General features: G+C 42.2%; 1 protein-coding gene across 1 annotated transcript in view; it reads right to left on the bottom strand.

Moving 5' to 3' along the window:
- Positions 1–10,503: 10,503 nt before the first annotated feature.
- Positions 10,504–19,918, bottom strand: part of RPAP1 (RNA polymerase II associated protein 1) — a 38,853-nt gene continuing 29,438 nt past the window's right edge. The window contains exons 19-25 of the mRNA XM_071427344.1: positions 18,735–18,930; positions 17,667–17,816; positions 17,076–17,218; positions 15,112–15,916; positions 14,174–14,350; positions 13,435–13,491; positions 10,504–12,686 (exon numbers count right to left, since the gene is read on the bottom strand). Of these exons, the coding sequence (XP_071283445.1) occupies positions 12,531–12,686; positions 13,435–13,491; positions 14,174–14,350; positions 15,112–15,916; positions 17,076–17,218; positions 17,667–17,816; positions 18,735–18,930 (1,684 nt within the window). The 3' untranslated portion in view covers positions 10,504–12,530. The remainder of the gene's footprint in view (positions 12,687–13,434; positions 13,492–14,173; positions 14,351–15,111; positions 15,917–17,075; positions 17,219–17,666; positions 17,817–18,734; positions 18,931–19,918) is intronic.

Raw genomic sequence — 19,918 nt, 5'->3', positions numbered from 1 at the left:
AGTGTATTAGTGTTTATAGTCTGCCTCAAGATATGCTGAGCACAGGGGGAAACAAAAACTTGGGGAGGGTGGGCAAGTCAAGGATCAAATTTTGAGGCATCAGCTTTAAAGGTGTTTCTCAGGGTTCATTCCAGGCCTCCTTTTGCTCAATATATTTATCAATAATGTGGATTCAGGAGTTGAATGTGCCATTAGAAATTTTGCTAATGGTACCAAACTGAGAGGTGCTGTTGACTCCTGGAGGACAAGAGGCCTTGCAGGGGAATATACATAGATACCCTGCTGTATTCAGCAGTGGTGCAGCCTCACCTTGAATATTGTGCATAGTTTAGGCTTCATAATTTAAGAAGAAAGTGAAGATCCTTAAACATGTCCAGGGCATGACAGCAAAGTTGATGAAGGGGCTGGAATGTCCTGAGGAGCAGCTGAGGAGATTGGGTTTATCTGGTTTGGAGAAAAGAGGCCAAAGGGCTACAACATTGCTCTCTACAGCTTCCTGAGGAAGGGACAGGGGGGAGGTGCTGAGCTCTTCTCCCTATGATGCAGAGACAGGGACATGTGCATATGGCTCAAAACTGTACCAGAGGAGATCTAGACTGGACATTAGAAAACACTGATTTACCAAGAGAGTTTGGTCAACCCCTGGAACAAGCTTCCTAGAGAGGTGTTCAATTCCACAGCCTGACAGTGTTCAAAAGGCCTTTGGACAATGCCCTTAATAAACTGCTTTACTTTGGTCAGCCCAGAATTGGTCAGGAAATTTGATTACTCTGTTCTGTTCTAAACAGCAGAATGCACAGGTCCCAAAATCTTGAACAAGCCCTTCAGGTTTGCTCTACGACCTCAGCTCTGAGACAAGAAGTTTCCTCTAGACAAGTAGGCTTGGCTGGCATAACTTCCCCAGATGATTCAGAAACTCTGACTAATGTACAATACCACCAGTTATATTTTCATTTTGTGTACTTGGCTTCCTTCTCCACCCACCTCTTCAGAAAGGACTGATTTGCTGCTACATTTCACTATGAACTCCTGTAGCGTATCCCTTTTCACTGCTGGTGCCAACCAAGTCCATCAAACAAGGCTGTTGCATTTGGCCTTCAGAATCCATGAGTCAAACAGTATGGTGTGACCAACTCACAGTCTGCCATTCATGGGAACATCAGTGATGAGGTTACCCAGACTGCCAGCCAGCCACATAACTGAAGCATCCTAATTAGCTTCCAAATCCAATCAAGAGTTGTAATATATTGGTGACTCAAGAGAGAAAAGCCTTTTGTTTCTGAACAAATTTACTTCTCTCTGAAATTAAGACCTTCTGATTTCAATTTCATCTCCTCTGCTGCTGCTAAAATGAAGCTGCTAAAAGCGAAGATGACACGAAGCAACGTCTTTTTTGACGTAGGCAAAATATTGTAATGTATCGATGGAAAAACTTGGCACAGCTCATTCACTGGACACTCTGAAAGAGGAAAGCATTATCTTCTGTCCGTTTTCTCCCATCTCAGGTAAGATCTGGCACAGACACATTTCCCTGCTGCAGGCCAAACAGGCTCTTGACAGGAACCACAGGAACACACACTCCTGTGCTATCAAGCAGCACTACAGTGAGTGTGCCTTTGAGGGCAACGTGGAAATTGTATGGGCACAGGTAAAGTGTATGGGAGAGGGTGGGAATCAGATGGCCACACCACATAAACAATTAGGTTATGAGCTGGGTGCTGACATAAAGGAAAATACTGGTTAAGTTACATATAATATGATGAGAAAAGTGGGGAAGGAGAGCTTCTTTAACCTCCTCACACATGCCTCTTCAGAGTGCAGCTACTGTGCTGAAAAATTTTGCTTATATGATAAGTAGAGGGTTTTTTAACATGGGACACAAACATAGAATCCAGTTACCTGTGACACGCTTAAAGCAGGACTGGCATAGTCTACACATTCCTGCTACATTTATGCAGTTTGCTGTGGCTGCAGTTTTACAGTAAGGGGGAACAAGTGGCCTTACAGAGAGATGAACTTAGCCAGAAAAAGTATTGAGAGCTGCATACCCTCCTGAACAACCCAGAAATTAACTAATTTTCAGGCACAGATCAGTAAGCAGTTCTGTGCACAGTACAGCAAATGACAGACATACAAACTGCAAAATATTTTTTGCAGCCTCATTTTGGCCTGCCATGGAAAGGGAAAAACAAACCAAGACAATATTTCATAATAAAAACTTGTTAGAAAACTCCTCAGGCAAGGAACAGAGCAAAGACTAAAAGCTTTGACGGCATTTAGACTCCTGGCTACACAAATCTCTTCTAAAATAAAGCAGTCTCTAGAACAGATAGTCAGATCAGACAGTGACAGATCAGTAGTTTTAAGTTCATGGTCTTTCAGATGAGACATAAAACCGGGTCCTGACCTTGTACGATCATTAAAGGCCTCATAACACTTTCTGCAAAGAGCAGGTTCTTAATCCAACTGGCCTGGAGACAATCCAATTTAGGTAACCACCTAAATCAATCTTACAGATTTACCTAAATACAGCACTCTGTTCTACAAGCTAAAATAGTTTGTGGCATTTCTGTGTGCTATAATATACTAAAAGAGTCCTCCCTATCTCAGCATTAGATAAAGTGATCTTTTTATATGCACTCAGTGCCACTCCTACATGGGGGTTATGAACCTCAGTATGTGTTAAGGAACTTGGACATGCAAAGTGCCCTGGTGCCCTAGTTTCAGCCAGAACAGGGTTAATTTTTTACAGTAGCCAGGAGCGTGGTGTGGCCAGACCCTAATATTATTTGATACCACCTCACATCATTAGTAGGGTGGAGAAAGGGACTCTGAGTAGTAGGGAAGAGCCAGTTGGTATTTGTCATTTCTTTGTCCTATACCTCTTGTTATTAATATTGCTGCTGCTCCTGTTTGTTTTCTTATCTCATGGCTGTTTCCAGCATTGCTCTTATCTCAAACATGATCTCTGCCTTTTGTGCTTTCAATCAGAGTGGGGAGGAAGGGGAATAAGCAGCATCTGGTTTGGGAGAGTCTCAGTGGGAGCACTAAATGTTGGAGTACCATTCCTAAACCACAACAAATGGAAAAGGCATTTATTACCATGTTCAGCACAATTCAGTTTCCATGAAACCCTTTTCACACTAGAGTAGCCAGAAATTAGATGTTCCCAAATTGTGAGAGCTAACAAATAAGTGAAAAAAGCAGAAGAGCAGAATGTTTTTATACCTATGCCACTGAATAAGCCTGTGGAACAAGATTCAAAGGGGCAAGACTGAGACAGTTGGATATTGCCTCAGTTATGGCTACTGAACACATCAATGGGCAGCAGGTGAAACTATAGGAGGTCCAAACCACTAAATTTTCAAAACCTAAATATAGGGCTCTTGGATAGGCATTTAAGGGAAACACAAGTCCTTTCCAAGTAGAGCTTCCAGCTTCCACCCAGGAGGATTTGTACCACGCCCTGTTTTCAAAAATTCTTTACAAGTAGCACCACAAGATGCCCCAAACTTCTCAGAGTGCATTCCATATGGAAATCCATCCATCCAGAGTGGATGAGAGAGCAGACAAAACCAAGATCACACACATCAACTGTGCTATTCAGTAAGGAGTTAGCCAAAACAGTCAATAATTAACTCTTAGAGGAATAAAGCAGCAATAAAACCCTGAAGGCACACAGCTCAAGCAACGGAAGACTTGAAATATGGATGTAGTAAAATAGTGTGGATTTTTACTGTAATAAAAATGTAAGAGGACATCACATCTGTCACCAGAAAGATTAAGCTTTGAGAGACATAATGTTTTAACACAAGCACGCATGCACACACATAAGAGTGCCTGTGTCAGGGTGTCTCAGTCAAGGTTTATTTTGAATGGAGCTATCTGTTCCCACCTATCTGTCAAGGCAACTGTGTTATTATTTTGCAAATGAAAATGAAAGCTTGTTATCAAAGCATCACTCAATTACAGTTACCTGAACTTACAGCAGGTATCTCACACAATCCTTTGGTTTACTAAACAGAGGCCATGATTCCACTCCCACTAAGAACGAAGACTGGATTCCCTGGGAAAGAGATCAAGGCTTATATGCAGATGATTACAGAGATGCTCTCACCTCCATCTTGTCAGAGAAAAACACCTAAGGTTTCCTCCCCAAAAAAGTGTACTAGATTACCATTTTCCTGATCTTCATTATCTATTTTCCTCAGCAGTCTGACTATGTAACCAAAAGCCAAGCCCAATTTATACAAAAGGATTCAAGAACAAGTCATTACTCACAGTGACACTTGATTCTCTGATGAGCCTACAGAACAGGAGCACCAGCAGCTTTTTTAAGGCATTCAATATTTTTCTGGTAAAACAGTTGTGCACTGGAGTCAAGAGAACACAACCCCACCAAAATCAAGAGAGCATCACCCCAACAGGACTCTCATGCTCACTCTTTCTTGTTCCTCTCACACTGGGGAAAGGCTCACAAGCCAAAAAGGCACTGGTAAAGTTTAGCTTATAGCATGCTGTAATGAGACTGTGGGAATATTCTCCAGTCACTGATTTAGTACAGTTTGTTGGAAGAGTATGTGGTTAATAAAAAAGAAGCCTGAACTAAGCCACAAAATACATTTATCACACTCTGAGAACATTTTTCCTATAACAATTAATTTTTCATAAACAGTCTGGTGAGGATGAACCAGAAAATAAGAATTCCATTTTGGATACAATTTTGTCAGTGACATGAAAAGTGGAAACCTCAGAATATCTGGGAAAGCTTTCACATTAGAAGAGCTGTTAACACAGTGATTGGGGTCTCCCACATAATGAAAAATTACCTTAACCTCAGGCTATTTGTCTTTCTGGAGTGTATCATATTTTCTCCATGACCATCCAGGCAATTTCTTATCCACCGAATGGTCCATCCATCAAACCCATGTCTCTCCAGTTTAGAGACAAGGATGTCATCTGGGACAGTGTCAAATGCTTTGCACAAGCCCAAGCGGATGATGTCAGTGCTCTTCTCTTAATCTACCAATGCCATAACCCCATCGTAGACCTCCAAATTCATCAGGCACCATCTGCCTTTAGTGAAGATGTGCTGGCTGTCACTAATCACCTACTTATATCCCATGCACCTTAACATTGTCCCCAGGAGGATCTGTTCATGGCAAGGGTTTAGTCTGACTATAAAATTGCATTTTCTGTTTAAATGGAGGCCAAAAATCCCATGCTAGCTGTAGACTTATTGTTTCTTTCTTCCATTTGTAGCTAGCATAGGAATCATTAAAATAAGTAACTACAGAAAGCAGTAAGCAAAAGTTGTTTTTTCAAAGGGAAAGTTAAGTTACAAAATTGAGAGGTTGCATAATCACATCTTGGTAGCAAAAGAGACTCATACAAGAAGAAAATCTGTTTTCCCTAAAACAATGTTGGCAATAATATACTAACTCTAGAGAAGCTCTGCAAAATGCAGGTGGGCACCTGCTAACTTTTCCAACAATGCAATGGTTGGTCTTCATGGCACCAGTGTGCAGTGAGAATGAAAACCTCTTACTTGCATTGCACAGGAGCAGTTATTTAGCCACTGCTGAATACAAATATCCAGAGTTCTTCATCCTAACTTTAACTTGCAAATTGTAGCACTACAAAAAAAAAACAAAAAAAAAAAAAAAACAAAAACAAAAAAAAAAAAAAAAAAAAAAAAAAAAAAAAAAAAACAAAAAACCCAACCAAAAAAAAAACCCAAAAAAAAAACCAAGCCCAGAGAAGGCTATAAAATATAAAGCTTGCTGATAAGAGCTCATTGCAAGGAAGCATGGTCAGCAAGCCCACACTCTCCTCCATAAATATTTTAAGTGTTAATAGAACATTACCAAAGAGAGAAAGACACTAAAAAGTATATTTTATATCCCCTTTCCTCCCACTTCTCTTAACAGTGGACAGACAGGAGGACAGCAATGGCAGCTCCTGCCCAAATAATTTCATCAATCCAAACATGATCAATCTTACAGCAGACAAGAGGAACAAAAATGAGCCACCATCTGTGGTGTCTTCTGAGTGGCAGCACAACTAGCATTTTCTGAGTGAGCTGACACTCATGTCAGAGACAAGAGATGCATGATGGTTTTAGGAAACTTTTGTATCATTCTAAATTTGTTTTTTTATAATCTATATTGAAAGATACATTGATGCCAGGACTGGCAAGCTGCTTTTTTGTGAAAGATGCTAACAACATACCTTCCTAGTGATTGTCATTGTATCATCATGGTGTGTTACATCCCTCTAAAACTACAATTCACTGCCAGCAATGCGATACCTGAATTTTATTCAGAGCTCTTTGCATTTCCTGCTCCTTGGAAGATATTAAAGACTCTCCCCGAACATGCATTATGCTGAAAGCTGCTAAGAAAATGCACTGAGGAAACCTGGAATACTGTTTTGGATGTAATCATTTTTTGAGGCAAAAGTTTACCATGGTTGAAGCAGTAACAGTAAATAGTCACTTGATACACAAGTGTCAGTCTCCCTTTCAGAAGACAGATCCAGTACATTAATTGCTAAAGTGTCATCAAATATCTGACAGATCAGACCCAAATGGTGTGCTGTGCTTACACCAGACGGCAATTTGAGTCTTAAAAGTAAAGTTACAGACTTCTTTGCTGTGAGGTTTCCAAGTGGGCATGTTGTGCATGTTATTTATGGACATCTGCCCAGACCTTCAGATGAACAACTCAAGAAATGTGAGCTTCTACCTCAAACTCAGTAACAACATCTCAGTTCTCCAGTTTAACTGTTGAATTACTGATTGCTTCTGCAAAGAGCCAAAAGAGTGAGAAAAGCCAACAGGGAACTAGGAGTTGCTATAACAGTGGAAAATTAAAAATAAAAAGGCAAACCAAGGGAAGGAGAGTCTAGTGAAGGACAAGAAAAATGGAACACTGTGGAGTACTGAAGGAAACTGAAGAGAGAAGAGGAACCACAAAACTCCTCTCAACCTGAGAGACCCAGAAGCAAATCCCAAGTCACCCTACAAGCCCACCTTCTCTCAGTCCTTCTCTTTGGCCCTGCCCAAAGCTTCAGACTGGTCACCATGGTCAGGGAACAAGACTGTGCTGTGGCAGGACCTCCAGCACCTGCACTCCCGTCCCCTCAGTTACCACAAGGGTGGGGCTTCTCCTGCCTCCTTTTTCCATAGCAAACAATCCTGCCACAGCCCCTTCCTTGCACCCAGGGCCCCCAAACCACTCCAAAGAGAGCCCTTGCTGAGGGCAGGATGGCCACCAGGCTCAGGACTCAGGCAGGCCTCCCTCCTTCCCTGGGGAAAATGTGAGGCAGTGCTGTCAGCACAGACCCAAAAAGACAACAACCAAATCAGTCCCAGCATAAGACACACATAGTTTAACTTTACCAACCTGATCCATGTTCTCCACAGCCCTTGGCCAGGCACCCACGCTCCAGAGAGGCAGATAAAAGGCACGAATCACAACATTTACCCGCCGTGGGTGCTGCTGCTGGCCCCTCCCCATGCTCCCTGAGGGCCGGTGCTGGGCCCAGGTGTTCCCTGTTACCTGCCCAGCCCCACAGCTGCTGCCCCTCAGGACGGGGTCCCAGTACCCAGACTGTTCCACAAAACTTTCCTCCAGCCTTAATCATCAACTAATGCCTCAGGTCTCAGCACACACTGTCATGTATGGGGCTGTGCTTTGGCATCAGGGGTACTTGTACATCACACAAGCCCCGTTTTGGTTGTGGCCAGGACAAGCTGCTGCTTTGTAACAAGGAGTAACATCACTGGTCTGGTTTGTCATCCAGCTCGGATCAGGGCAGGGGGTGAGTGCATCAAGAAGCCTTCCCCCTATGCCTTAGACTTGGTTCTAATGTCCATATACAGTATCCCCTGGGAATATTTATTGTCCTGACTGGGTTTATGAGCTGGTTGCTCAACAGTCAACAACATACTGCAGAAAGTTGCCCAGGCACAGATTAAAGGACAGTCATCTGCTCACTGGAGCCATAGTCATCTGCTGGTATCTGCTGGTTACACCCCACCTACAAATAAAGAACTGGGCCTGAAGATGGGCCAGGTGTAGTTTGGTGTAAAATGCCCTCTGTTTATTTAACCTGCACAGAACTATTGCTGGGGCCAGGAGTGGCTGGAGACTCACAATACAGGCATGCAGTACCTGCTCCTTCAGCACCATCCTCAGGCTGAGCTGGAGCTCTTGGTGCTGCAGCTGGCCAGAAACCTTAACACAGCATTGTTGAGTTGGCTCCCGACTCAAGATTATCTCAATAAAGACAGGGAGGGGAGCACACTGTGGCAAACTTATCTTTGCTTACAACCACCACTTAACCTTGCAAAACACAGCAGTTCTGTGAGCAGGGCTTCCCTGCACATTCTCCATTCAAAGGGAGAGGAGAAGCCAGTTTTAAAAACTAGGACAAAGGCCAGTAAATGACCAGAAAATTATTTAAACAAGGAACACCGGGAAGCCAGCTTTGTGAAAGCTGATATGAGCTTCTGTAAGCCAAGGGGAATAAACATGTTTTTTGCCTCCCAAACATGACCATCAGCTGGAAGCAGCACCACTTCATCAATGAGAAATTTCCAAAAATTTTGCAGAACTAGGAAGAAGTAAAAGCAGTGATTAACATGACTTTCTGCTCTACTTTATGTCTGACACTAAAAGTGACATGCTTGTCTGACCCACAGTGTATTTATACATCCACATCTTACAGCTTCCTCTGTCCATGACTTCATCAGCAGAAGGTGTTTAGGGTTTGCCTGGCATTAAGTGGCCAGACAGAGTGCATTAGTCTAGAAATGGATTATTAAATTCCACTGTCAAACTGACAAATACAGTGGAATGAAAGTCCTTCAATTACATAATGTTTTATGTGTACTGTTAAAGAGTTCCCATACAGTTTGGCTTCAGTCCTGCTTTTATTTCTTTCTTGCCTAACCCTTTACTTTCTTCTGTCAGGCCTTGTCCTACCTCAGTGTGTCAGCTACCAAGCTGCTTACATCTTTTTGGGAGCCATCCCTACTCAGCAAAGTGAGCCAAGTCACTACATATGGATTCTAAACTCCAGGACTTCAAACCATTCACACAGTTGAAGAATCACAAATCAGCTCCATTTCTTCTAGGCACAAAAGGACGTGCTTCCAAGCTGATGGGAGAACTCTTTCTTCCCTTTCAAAATGCAAAGGAAAATTCAGTAAAATGCCATTAAAGTCATAGGATGCAAACCTCTGACAGCTCCACCCTCTCACCTGCCTACTCAACAGCAATGCTAAAAGGATTATCTTCAACTCATCTACAGTCCAATCAGGCATTTTCTTTTAAAAACACATTGCTGCTGCCCTCCAGCACATGATAAATTTGTACCATCAGAGATTCTACTGTTAACCACATGGGACATCATCAGTAGCTTGGATGAAACCAAGCATATTCTAGCCACAAAGGACCAGAAAATGGGGTACCCCTTTTAGGAATTAAAAGACAGGCAGGAATTCTTACAGCTGTTGTTGCTGGTTTTGTTGACTTCTGATGAGAGATACCAGAAAACATATGTTCTTCTGAGTTAGAACCACTTCAACACCAGAAACCTTTTTGTGGTCCTATTTCAGCAGAATTATTTCCTTCTCAAAGAAATCTTAAGCGTTCAGTAAGGAGTCAAGAAGTCACAGCCATTTTTCTTGGACAGTTTTAATTTCCTTCATCTCCTCACCATGACCAGGATTAAACTGGATGAACAGAATGGGCATGCTTTGGTCCTGTCTCAGACTGCATTCAGCTTAAGTTTAAACTTTACATTCACTGTATCATGATTTGTCAAAAATGCTCCTGCTGTCAAAGCACTGTATAGTTCTTAGCAACCCACCACATAAAATATTTAATTCTCCACACTTGCTCCAAAAGTATATGCAAAAATAAAAAATGCAGAAAATTCCAACAATGTATAAGGGTGGCTGTTTTTTCTTCAGGTCCCAAGAGCACTGAGGCTGAGAAATCTTGCATTTAAACTAGATAAAACAATGCCCTCTAGTGTTCTGTGGAGAAATCCCATATAAAATTGCTGAAAGCCTTAAAAAAATTCATGTACCATCTCAAGCGACAGTCAATGCTTTGAAAGCTTACAGCACATGTGCAGCATCCTTGGAATTTTCTGTGTACTACTGTGCCTGCAGAAATATTTGGAATCCGTTCTTTACCTTCTCTCCACTGCTGATACTTGCATCATAACTTCAAATACCATCTGTGGACAGTCCTCCCACCTGGGGCATGTGTCGAATCACATCATACCACCCTGCACCTTCCCCAAGTACACACAGGATTTGGTACACTGTGTTACTGACCCACCAGATAAGCAGGATGGAATTTTTGGCTTGAAGAACTTTCTTACAGAGCTCCAAAGTTTAGTAGAACTCTAAGGCAGCAGCTGTCCCAAGATATTGATAAACTGCAAAGAGAACTACCCAAATTCAAGAAAGACTCAAACAAAGTATTCTCAAAGTTTAAAAACACTCCTGTAGAGCTATCAAAATATTTATTTACATCCTGTACACATTACAAAATTTAATTTTGCATCCCACAAAGGACTGGAAGGGATTTTATAATTGATGGTCTGAAAAGCAAAAGGTAAAGTCCTTGAAGAAGGCTGCTCTTAAATGGGCAGCTAGGAGTCCTTCAATTTTACCATCCATTGCTCAGAAAGACAACGGCTGGGCTCTCACCATCTAGACAGATTAAAACTTGAATGACTTTGATTAAACTTTTAATCACATAAAATACTTTTAAAATAATTAACAACAATAAAAAAATCCTGTTAGACCACTGTGGTTTTGTTATTTTACATGACACTGAAATGCTGCAGATAGAAACCATAGATCAAAAGGGAGGACAAAAAAAACGAAAAAAAGAGACTGGAAAGAAACAGCAGTTCTGTCCATTTCCCATCTGTAATATAGGGAAAAAAAGATGAAACTGGCTATTTTCTGGCAACCTAAGGAAGGGGACTGGTACACTTAGAAAACTGCCAATACAAATACAGCATCAGTCACAAATGCCCTAAGCCCTATATGATTATGCAGGCATTTGAGGAGCCAGCAACACTTGACTGTCAGGTGAAAGAAAGATACTGTATTATGGTTGGACAGGACGTCTTTTCCAAACTCAATGATTCTTTTATTCTATTAAGTTGGAATTTGTTTCTTGTATGAACAATTTCAGTCACAAGTCGACCTATTAACAGTGATTCTCACTCCTGCTGGGACATTCCCTGGAGCAAGGTTAATACAGGCCTGGTTTCTTCAGAGGGAAGCCAGTTTGGCCTGTTTAATAGGTAAAGACAGAGGCTGAGCTCTTCAGACCATGTATCACCCTGCATGTTACAGAGGAACTTATTCATAAGAACAAAACATCAGAAATCTCTTTAAAAAGTTTTGCTCATAAAAGTCAAGTTCTGCAAACAAAAGCTTGCCAGAGTGACCAAGCAAAAATATAAAGAGAACACCTAGTGAGAGCATACACCTAGAGGAAATTCTGGAATTGATGTGGCACTTGCAGTGAGCCTTTTAGGGCTCTGTATTTGCAGCCCTTGTGTCTGAGGCTGCAATTCAGAATTTGGATGTAGAAGTGGGATCAAATTAGACATTTTTAAAATTAGGTTTGAGCTAGGAAACTCCACTTCAAAATTTAAATTGCATTCTTCTCAGAGGGCAACCAATACATATTCTAACTAAACAAGCAGATACTTTTTTTTTTTACTCTAATGAGGGGTGGTTACTGCCAAGCATTCTGGCCTGCAAAAAAAAATTATTTTTGATCTTGTTATACATGTAACCAAATTAAGGGAGAAAAGAAAGCAGTTTAGAGACCATCTGAAAGACAGCCAAGGGAGGACATTCAACGTTTGTACCACTGCACTAGGAACTCCTTTTTCTTAGAGGTCTGACACAATACATCTGTGTTACCTAGCATATGCACAGAAAACTACCTTGGAGAAACTCCTTGTATGTACATGTTTAATAAAACCTCTCAGGATCAGATTCCTCCCTGTCACACTGTCATTCTGTTTGCAGGGAGTAGTGTGAGAAAAGGACCATTCAAAATCCAAGGTACAAAAAAAAAAAACAATGGAGGGATCTGGGGAAAACAGACATTATCTTGAGAACCCGGGTTCCAGCCTGAGTGAACCAAACAGCTTTTCCAGTTCCTTCAGTTTATTCAGCAGTCCAGTGCCTTTCAGACACATTCTCACCTCCTCCAGGAAGAAGCAGAACAACTTGAAGGAGAATGGAGGAAAATGCTCCAACATCCATCACAGAGAGGTCACACACATGGTGGCATATCTTGACAGCATGTATGATCTGCAGGGATGGGAGCATTTTACTAGTGCCTCACTAGGCAAAGATGCCAAGAGCATCCAGGTAAAACACTAAAACTATCTGAACTGAAGATAGTTTCATCAGTGAAGTATAATTGAGCTTTTCCATTCTTCACTTTGGCCCTCTGTCTTGCTGAAGTGCTTTGCTATGAGTCTAGAACTGGCGCATTCTCTGTAATTTCTTTCTGTGTCACTATCTGCAGGTACCTCAGTCGCATGGGAGGGAGCTGCTCATAAAGGTCAAATCCCAAAGGACTCTCTGCATTCACCAGTCTGTAGTACAGCAGGTGCTTTTTCAAGTTCTGAAAAACGAAACAGAAAGGTATCTAATCTTTTCCACCATCTCCAACACAACACAGCAATCTGCAAATAGTTCCATCATGCCCAAGATATTTAATTACATCATCTTCAATAGAAGAGCTATAAAAGGCAAGTTTCTCCCACTAAAATTCACTTTTTTTTTGCATGATATTTCCTCTTCTAAACACAACTCCATTGTCTTCTCAACAGCCCCTTGCAATGACTTCTTGCCAGAAACCGAAGAGGATTTTTGAGTGTCATCTAATAATTTACCCTGGACACAAATCACAGAGGGCCAAATGACCCAGCTCTGTCCCACAAGGGATAGATTTTGGCAAGCTCCTTGAAAAAAGAGAAACCTTATATCTGTCCTGTTCTTTTCAGGGGAAGCATCCAACTAAGAGTTAAGAAAGATTACTGCTGGCCACCTATTCATAACTGTGCTACAATTGTCCCTCTAATATCTCTAGCTATCCAGATATAAAGCTGCTTGGACAAGAGGCAAGGAAATACAGTATAGGAGACTCATCTAGGTTGCAATAGTCTCAGTGTTTTGAGGTCAATTACTACAAGAACTGGTTAAGCGTATTTACAGATATTGCAGGCCAAAATCCTGCTGCTAATCTCCTCTCATTGTCAAATTAGCAACATAATTGAACACAAATTTCAAAGCCAAATATAAGTCTGTAAGAGTAACACATATGGAAAACTTAATTCCCAGCAGCACAAGCTGAATCTTACAAATCCTACCTCATCCACCAACAGCCACGTCTTCCGCAGCATGCTTTTCCGAGCAGCATCTGTCTCCTGGGAACAAAACACACACGTACTTTCCTTAATATGGTGCAGTAACACCTTTGCCCAGGGGCATACAGCATTCCAGGATGACTTGTTCATTATAATGATGAGCAGCTTGTTCCAGCAGAAAGTGCCTGAGATGTCTTATCACTTAAATCCTGCCTCTCTGCTCCTTTCCCTGATCTGAATATCAGCTGACTTCTCAACCTTCAGGATGAATTGCAAATCAGAGGTGAAGTCTTGTTAGCACAACTATTCACTGACAGAGGCCTCAAGGCTATAGGAGGGCTTCTGCTTGGTTACTTATGCAAAGTCAAAGAAAAGAGTACTTTGTACCTTAAGACTGCTAAGGCAGAGGCGAAATCTATTACAAGCTCTCACTGTCTGATCACCTTTCTTATTCTTTCTGCTTATTCTTCCCCCCACACCACAGAACACATAATTGCTGACCTCAAAGATTTAGCTAGGACTAGCTACCATTAATGTAAATACATTAGGATATAATGAACAAAAGCTGCTGCCTTGTATGTGGATCCTCAAATAGCTGATGAGTCCTCAACATATTTGCTTACAATCTTTGTTTTCAAGTCCCAAACATCGGTGATTCATTGCAAGGCACACTGGACTTACAGGGAGAGCAGATGCAAAACCCAAAGACTGCAGCCCTGAAGCTCTGCTATCCATTACCCACCTGTGTTGTGCTTTCTTGGGAGAAAATAAAACTGTTCACATGAGCCACGGCCACCAGGTACAGAACAGGGCACCAGCTGTGGCGCAGCGCACCAGTGACCAGCGTTCGGAAGTAGAGTCGCAGGAGGTTCAGGTTATCCTCAGGAGGGGAAGTGTAGCGCTCAAGAGGCACAGGAAACTGCAACAAACCCATCCAGAAGCAACATTACAATTTTTGTCAGGGTCTAAGTGGTGAGAGGAAGTTAATGACTTCTAGAGTCATTAACTTCTAGAGCCCTTCCTTGTGCATGCCTCCCTGTAACACGATGTTACCCCAGCGGCATGACCTCCATTTGCAGCAGAGCTGCTACAGCCCACCCTGACTGATGTGACGTGCCTTGACAAAGTCTTGTCAAGACCTCATCAACTTTATGGAGAGATGTTTTACTGGTCCTATCACTGCAGCTGAATTTTGGCACAGATAAGATGAGCACTTATAAAGTAAGAAGACAGAGTATTTTTGACAGCACTGCTAAATTCTATCTCTTGTGCTCTGCTCACTCAAAAGAAACAGTCCTACACTTGACAGATCAAATTTTCTTGCTGTTACTCAGCAGAGCACAACTCCAGGATAACTATATGCGGAAAGATGGTTGAGAGGGAAAATTACTATTTGTCTATGCATGGACAAGGAAAAAGTTCTCACCAAGGTGTGAAAATACTTATTTAAGGGAAAGGTAATTGCTAGCAGAACACAGGGTGCGACCAGCCCTTCTATAAATTAGAAGGTTCTCAATGGTTAATCCAAGCAAGGTTTGGGACAGTTTCCAGTGAAGACTGAGCAATTTCACAGCTCCTGCCCTCCACATATACACACAAATCAAGGTTGGAGAATCACAGGCAAGAGTGCCGTAACGCAGAAATACATAGTGACAGGCAATTACCATAAGCCAGGATTACCTGCTGTAATGGCACTCCCAGCGCCCGTAGGATATTTGTGTGCTCCCCAAAAACAGAGAGACGCAGATGAACACTGAAACGCTTCTGTAGAGGTAGAAGAACAAAGACTCCAAAGAGTGGATCTCCAAAGGAGACGCCCTCAAATTGCTCCAGGAGACTTATATAGAGATCATGGAAGGATGCCAAACCAGGGAGAGGAGCATCCAGGTTCAGGGAGTCCAGGACCTTGGGTTGGCAATACACAGAGAGAAGGGCAGCTGTGTAGTGGTGGATTGGTGCTTCTAGAAAGAGGTCACTGCCAGTGAGGAAGACACACATAAGCCGTGCAAGTTTGGCAGCAGTTGGGATGCTCTGGAGGATTTTAGAACGCCAGGTTTCCAGCAACAAGACCCACTGCAGGTTCCAGGTCACAGTGTTGATGAGATCAAGTGGGAGAGAGTTCAGTACGGCCCCACGTGTCTCTGCATTAGTCACTTTGTTGTAGAGGCTGATAAGTGGAAAGAACGGCCAGTCTGAAGGCAGGATGGGCCCTTTGACCTCAGGAAGCAGCATTGACTGGATGAGGTAATTCTGCCCTTGGTAGGATGCCTGAGAACGCATAAGGGTGGGCTGCAAGTGGACAAAGTGGGAGAGGTAGCAGGAACGAATGGAAGGCAGATTCTGGTATGATTCTCTCAGCAGGGCACCACGAGTAACCCTTGGAAGAAATGCTGCTGCGGAGCCAGGCTGTGCCAGTTTGGCACTGGTGCCCAGATGCAGAATATCAGAGAAGTCAGCTGCTTCTGGCCCACCAGCCTTCCCTTCACTGTAAAGACAACAGTTTAAGAAACAAACAAATAAAAAAAACCTGAAATGCCAAACAAAAAACATATGACATTTATTCACCTCTACAGTCTTCCTGGAACAGGAAGAGTAGTACAGGCAGAGCACTCAACACTTTCTACATCATTGAGCTATTCTAATACAGAAGGCCTGTAAAGCATCAGCTACCTTGGTATTTAGAGGGAGCTCACAGAACTACATTTGGAGTCAGCATCACTGAGGCTGTGCCATGAAAACCCTCAACACAATGCCAGTCTAGTGCAGAACCTGAAAGCCCTGTTCAGAGAGGCAGCCTACTTATCAACATGGACACGAGAGTGCTGAGATGAAATACTGCATATCAGATAAGACAATTCTCAAAACAGAACTTTGCAGCTGACAGTGGCAAGGTCAGGGGAGCCATACAGACTGATAGAAACTGTGCATGTGGAGGGTGTTTGTCTGAGATTGTGGCATATGGATTTGACCAAAGACCCACCATTTTTTTGACCCAACAAAAAAACCAAAACACCACCACACAAACAAATCTACTAATAAATTTTCCTTCTTTCTGAAAAAACAAAGTACCTCCTTGCAGCACCTTGGTTCAACCTCCTACAGGGATACACCATGGCTAAATTAAAACAGTTTGAGATGAACAAGATAAACTGCTACCATCTTGTTGCCCAGATATGAGAGGATTCATATTTGAGATGCTCAAGAGTTCTTCCAGTGTAAAGTGGAAGACATGGCATTTGTCAAATCAGCAAACTTGATTATTTTGAGTTTGAGGAAGATTCATTGAGCTTTTAGGCTATGTCAAATTCTCATTTATTTTCTAGACTCCCCATTCTCAGGATGGAAGATGCTAGGCCTTAGGGAGGATCAGTTCTATCAGGAATCACACAACCTTGTCACTGAGGAAATCAAAAGAAACTGGTCACATTTCTCAACAGTGGTACATCAGAGAAAAATATGCAACCACTGTGCTTGCCTGATTAGAAGGCTCCATGCCAGAAGAATAAGCCAGTAAGTAAAATTTAACTACAGGCCCCATTTAAAGCCAAAAATTACAACAAAATTGCTACGCCAATGTGTTTTTTCCATTTTCCCCATGTTTTCCCATGTACCAGACTAGAAAGAGGAAAAAATGCAAAGCTTACGGAAGAAACTCTGGATTAAAGGCAAGATCCAGTAGGACCTCATGAGCCAGATGCTCACTCCCTGGCAACAGACGGCTTAGCAATGCCATGGCAACACAGTGATGGAGTGAGGCATCCTGGGTGTAATCCGGACAAGTGCCTGCCTGTACAGGAAAGAAAACAACAGATAAAGCATCTGTCAACAAGACAATCAACACGGACAGGAGGGTCAAACAAGACACAGATCTCGCAAAGTGAAAGACTGAGGCAGACTGCAAGAGAAGAAAGACTGCAGGCAGCATTCATACCAAGAGATATTTCTGCTTCCCCTGACTGCCTTAGATAGTCAGATTTTTTTTAGCAACACAGTTGAAAACTTTGTTCTTATTTTATCCCAAAGAAAGGCAAAAATATAATTTTTCCATCCAAAGTGTTTTGGAACTAAATTCCCACATCAGTAACTGGAAAGATGTTATCTGCTAATGGGTCATAAAAGTCAGCAGAAGAATTGCCAGACCTAAGTCAGGTACAAGAAAGAACAGGGACATGAAGACCAGCTGCCAGTGAAGTCAGTTCCTTGGGGGAAAGAAATGAAAGGACTGATAACGATACCATTCTCCGAGCCAAGGCTAACACAAAGTACTGCAGGTGATATTCGTGGCGCAGGATCCACGCAGATGAGGGAGTCACAGAGGGAGGTCCAGTCTGCCAGCTTTGCTGCAGATAATCCTTCAAGCCTCTGAAGCCCAGCACAGAGCTGTACTATAAAGGAATCACAAGGGGAGACAAATAATATTAAGACTGTTTGTGTTTGGAGGAAAGCAAAACACAACCCTATCCAAGGCCCTCCCCTACCTCCTCTCACATGACAATTCCTGTTGGCTACTCCAAAAGCCAGATTTAAAAATAGCCTAATAACCATCTGCTTTTCTTCCTCAGGTGATGGATGCTCACCTGCATCCATCATGACCATCCCCATCACAGACAATCAACAGTCACTGCCTACATTTTCTGTAGTGTTCTGTAAGGCAGAAATCTGGCCAGTGGCTTGAAATGTTTTTCCCTCATCTGGCAAGATATTTCCATTAGTAGCCGACCAGCTAATTCAACACAAGGTCACACAGGAAGGCTTTGAGAAAGCTTATGCTACATATTCCATCTTTCTAGAGCTCAGACATTTGTTCTTTAGAGCCTGAAACCTTCCATGACTCACTCATTCTAAAAATTCAGAACAAACCAAAGTGGGAAGGACCTTCTTCAGTAGCACTCATTCTCTTTAATATTACCCCATTTTTTTTATATATATGCTTCAAGCATGCTTTTCCTCTACTGACACTCAAGTTTTATCTTTTGCTTAGCCAAACAACAGCTATTCAACTCTTCTCAACAATCTTTATAAATACATCCTTTAAGCAACGCCTGCTCTGTAATTCCAGCTTCCTGGTGTCAACTGAATATTGGAATTCAAAGACATTTTTCTGACCCTCATCCCATTCGTTCTGAAAGTCAGGCTGTTTCTCTCTATAATACTTTAATATTTTTAAAATAAAAACGCACAACAATTTGCTTTTAACAGTCCTTCTAACATCTCTTTTATGCCTGGGAAGGTACAAATACTAACCTCTCTCACAAGTATATCATCATTCACCTAGAATTTGCAGTGAAAAGGTTTATTCTCACCTTGCTGGTCAGGCCCTTGTGAATGTGAGTGATGTTATTGATGAGAAATAAGAGGGCAGTGAGGAAGGGGAAAGGTGACTTGGAGCCAACAAGGCTCAAAGGAGGTTTGCCTCCAGTGCAGCTCAGAGATGCAATGCTGCCGACAGATTCCGGTGCTGGGGAACAGGACAGAGAGTTGCACAAAGCAGAACATGGCCTGTGTGAAGAAATAAAGAGAGAGGGGTCAGGTCAAAAGCATTCATAGTGCTGAGGAATTATCTTGTTGAAATGTTGCTATCTATCTGAACTGTACCACACATTGCAGTAAAATGGAAACCCTGAAGACAGTGAAAGCAAAAAGCCAGTGTCTCAGCTGGTACGCCAAGCACTACTGCCATACAAGCTAATGCCAGGGATTTGTCAGGAACTCTCCAGCTAAATTGGTCATGATGAGCAGAAATACTGATGCAGTGACATATCTCTGATGTCAAATACATTAAAGTGTTGGACCTTTGATTTAAAAAAATATGCCATTCCCCACATACATACGCACACCAGGCTAATAAGGCTGCCCACCCACTCGAGACATTTCAATAATAAACTTGTAGGCAACACCAAAAAGCCAGCTTATATCTAAAATTGACTTTGCAAAAATGCTGCCATTTATGTACTAATGAAATGCATATTTTTAAACTGTATTCAGAAAGAACATAGCTTTAATGTACATGGACGTGACTGTGCAGACCACTATTGGCATGTGTGTTCCCTGCAGGTGAAACTACAAATTCCCACACCAGCAGGGCTTGCAGGTCCAGAGTAGATACATCACGTCTGTATAGGTAAGACCACCACAAAGAATGGTAATGGGGTGATAGGGCAAACCCTGTCAAAGATCCATATCATTACTCTATGGCAGAAAACTAATTGCTTAAATGCATTGCTGTTTCTACCACTGGTATTACATGTAGGAGATGGATAAACACATGTGGGGCTCACAAAGTACCCTGAACTCCTGGACCTAAACTGCCCAGAAAGTTTAGACAAAATTGTAAAAATATTAGGGCAGAGATCAGCTGACTCTGTTTTTTACCAGCCAGTATTAACACCAAGAATTCTTGTGGATGAGCTTTTATAGCCTGACCAAATCCATTGTCTTCAGACTGCCAGGACAGGCAGAAAAGGGTCTAATGAGTGCTCTTGTGTTG

This window comes from Agelaius tricolor, unplaced genomic scaffold (genome assembly GCF_023055355.1).
Source record: "Agelaius tricolor isolate 1412-34295 unplaced genomic scaffold, bAgeTri1.0.p SCAF_5, whole genome shotgun sequence".
Lineage (NCBI taxonomy): Eukaryota > Metazoa > Chordata > Aves > Passeriformes > Icteridae > Agelaius > Agelaius tricolor.
The sequence above is the reverse complement of the archived record's forward strand: the minus strand, read 5'-3'. Positions and strand labels throughout refer to the sequence as shown.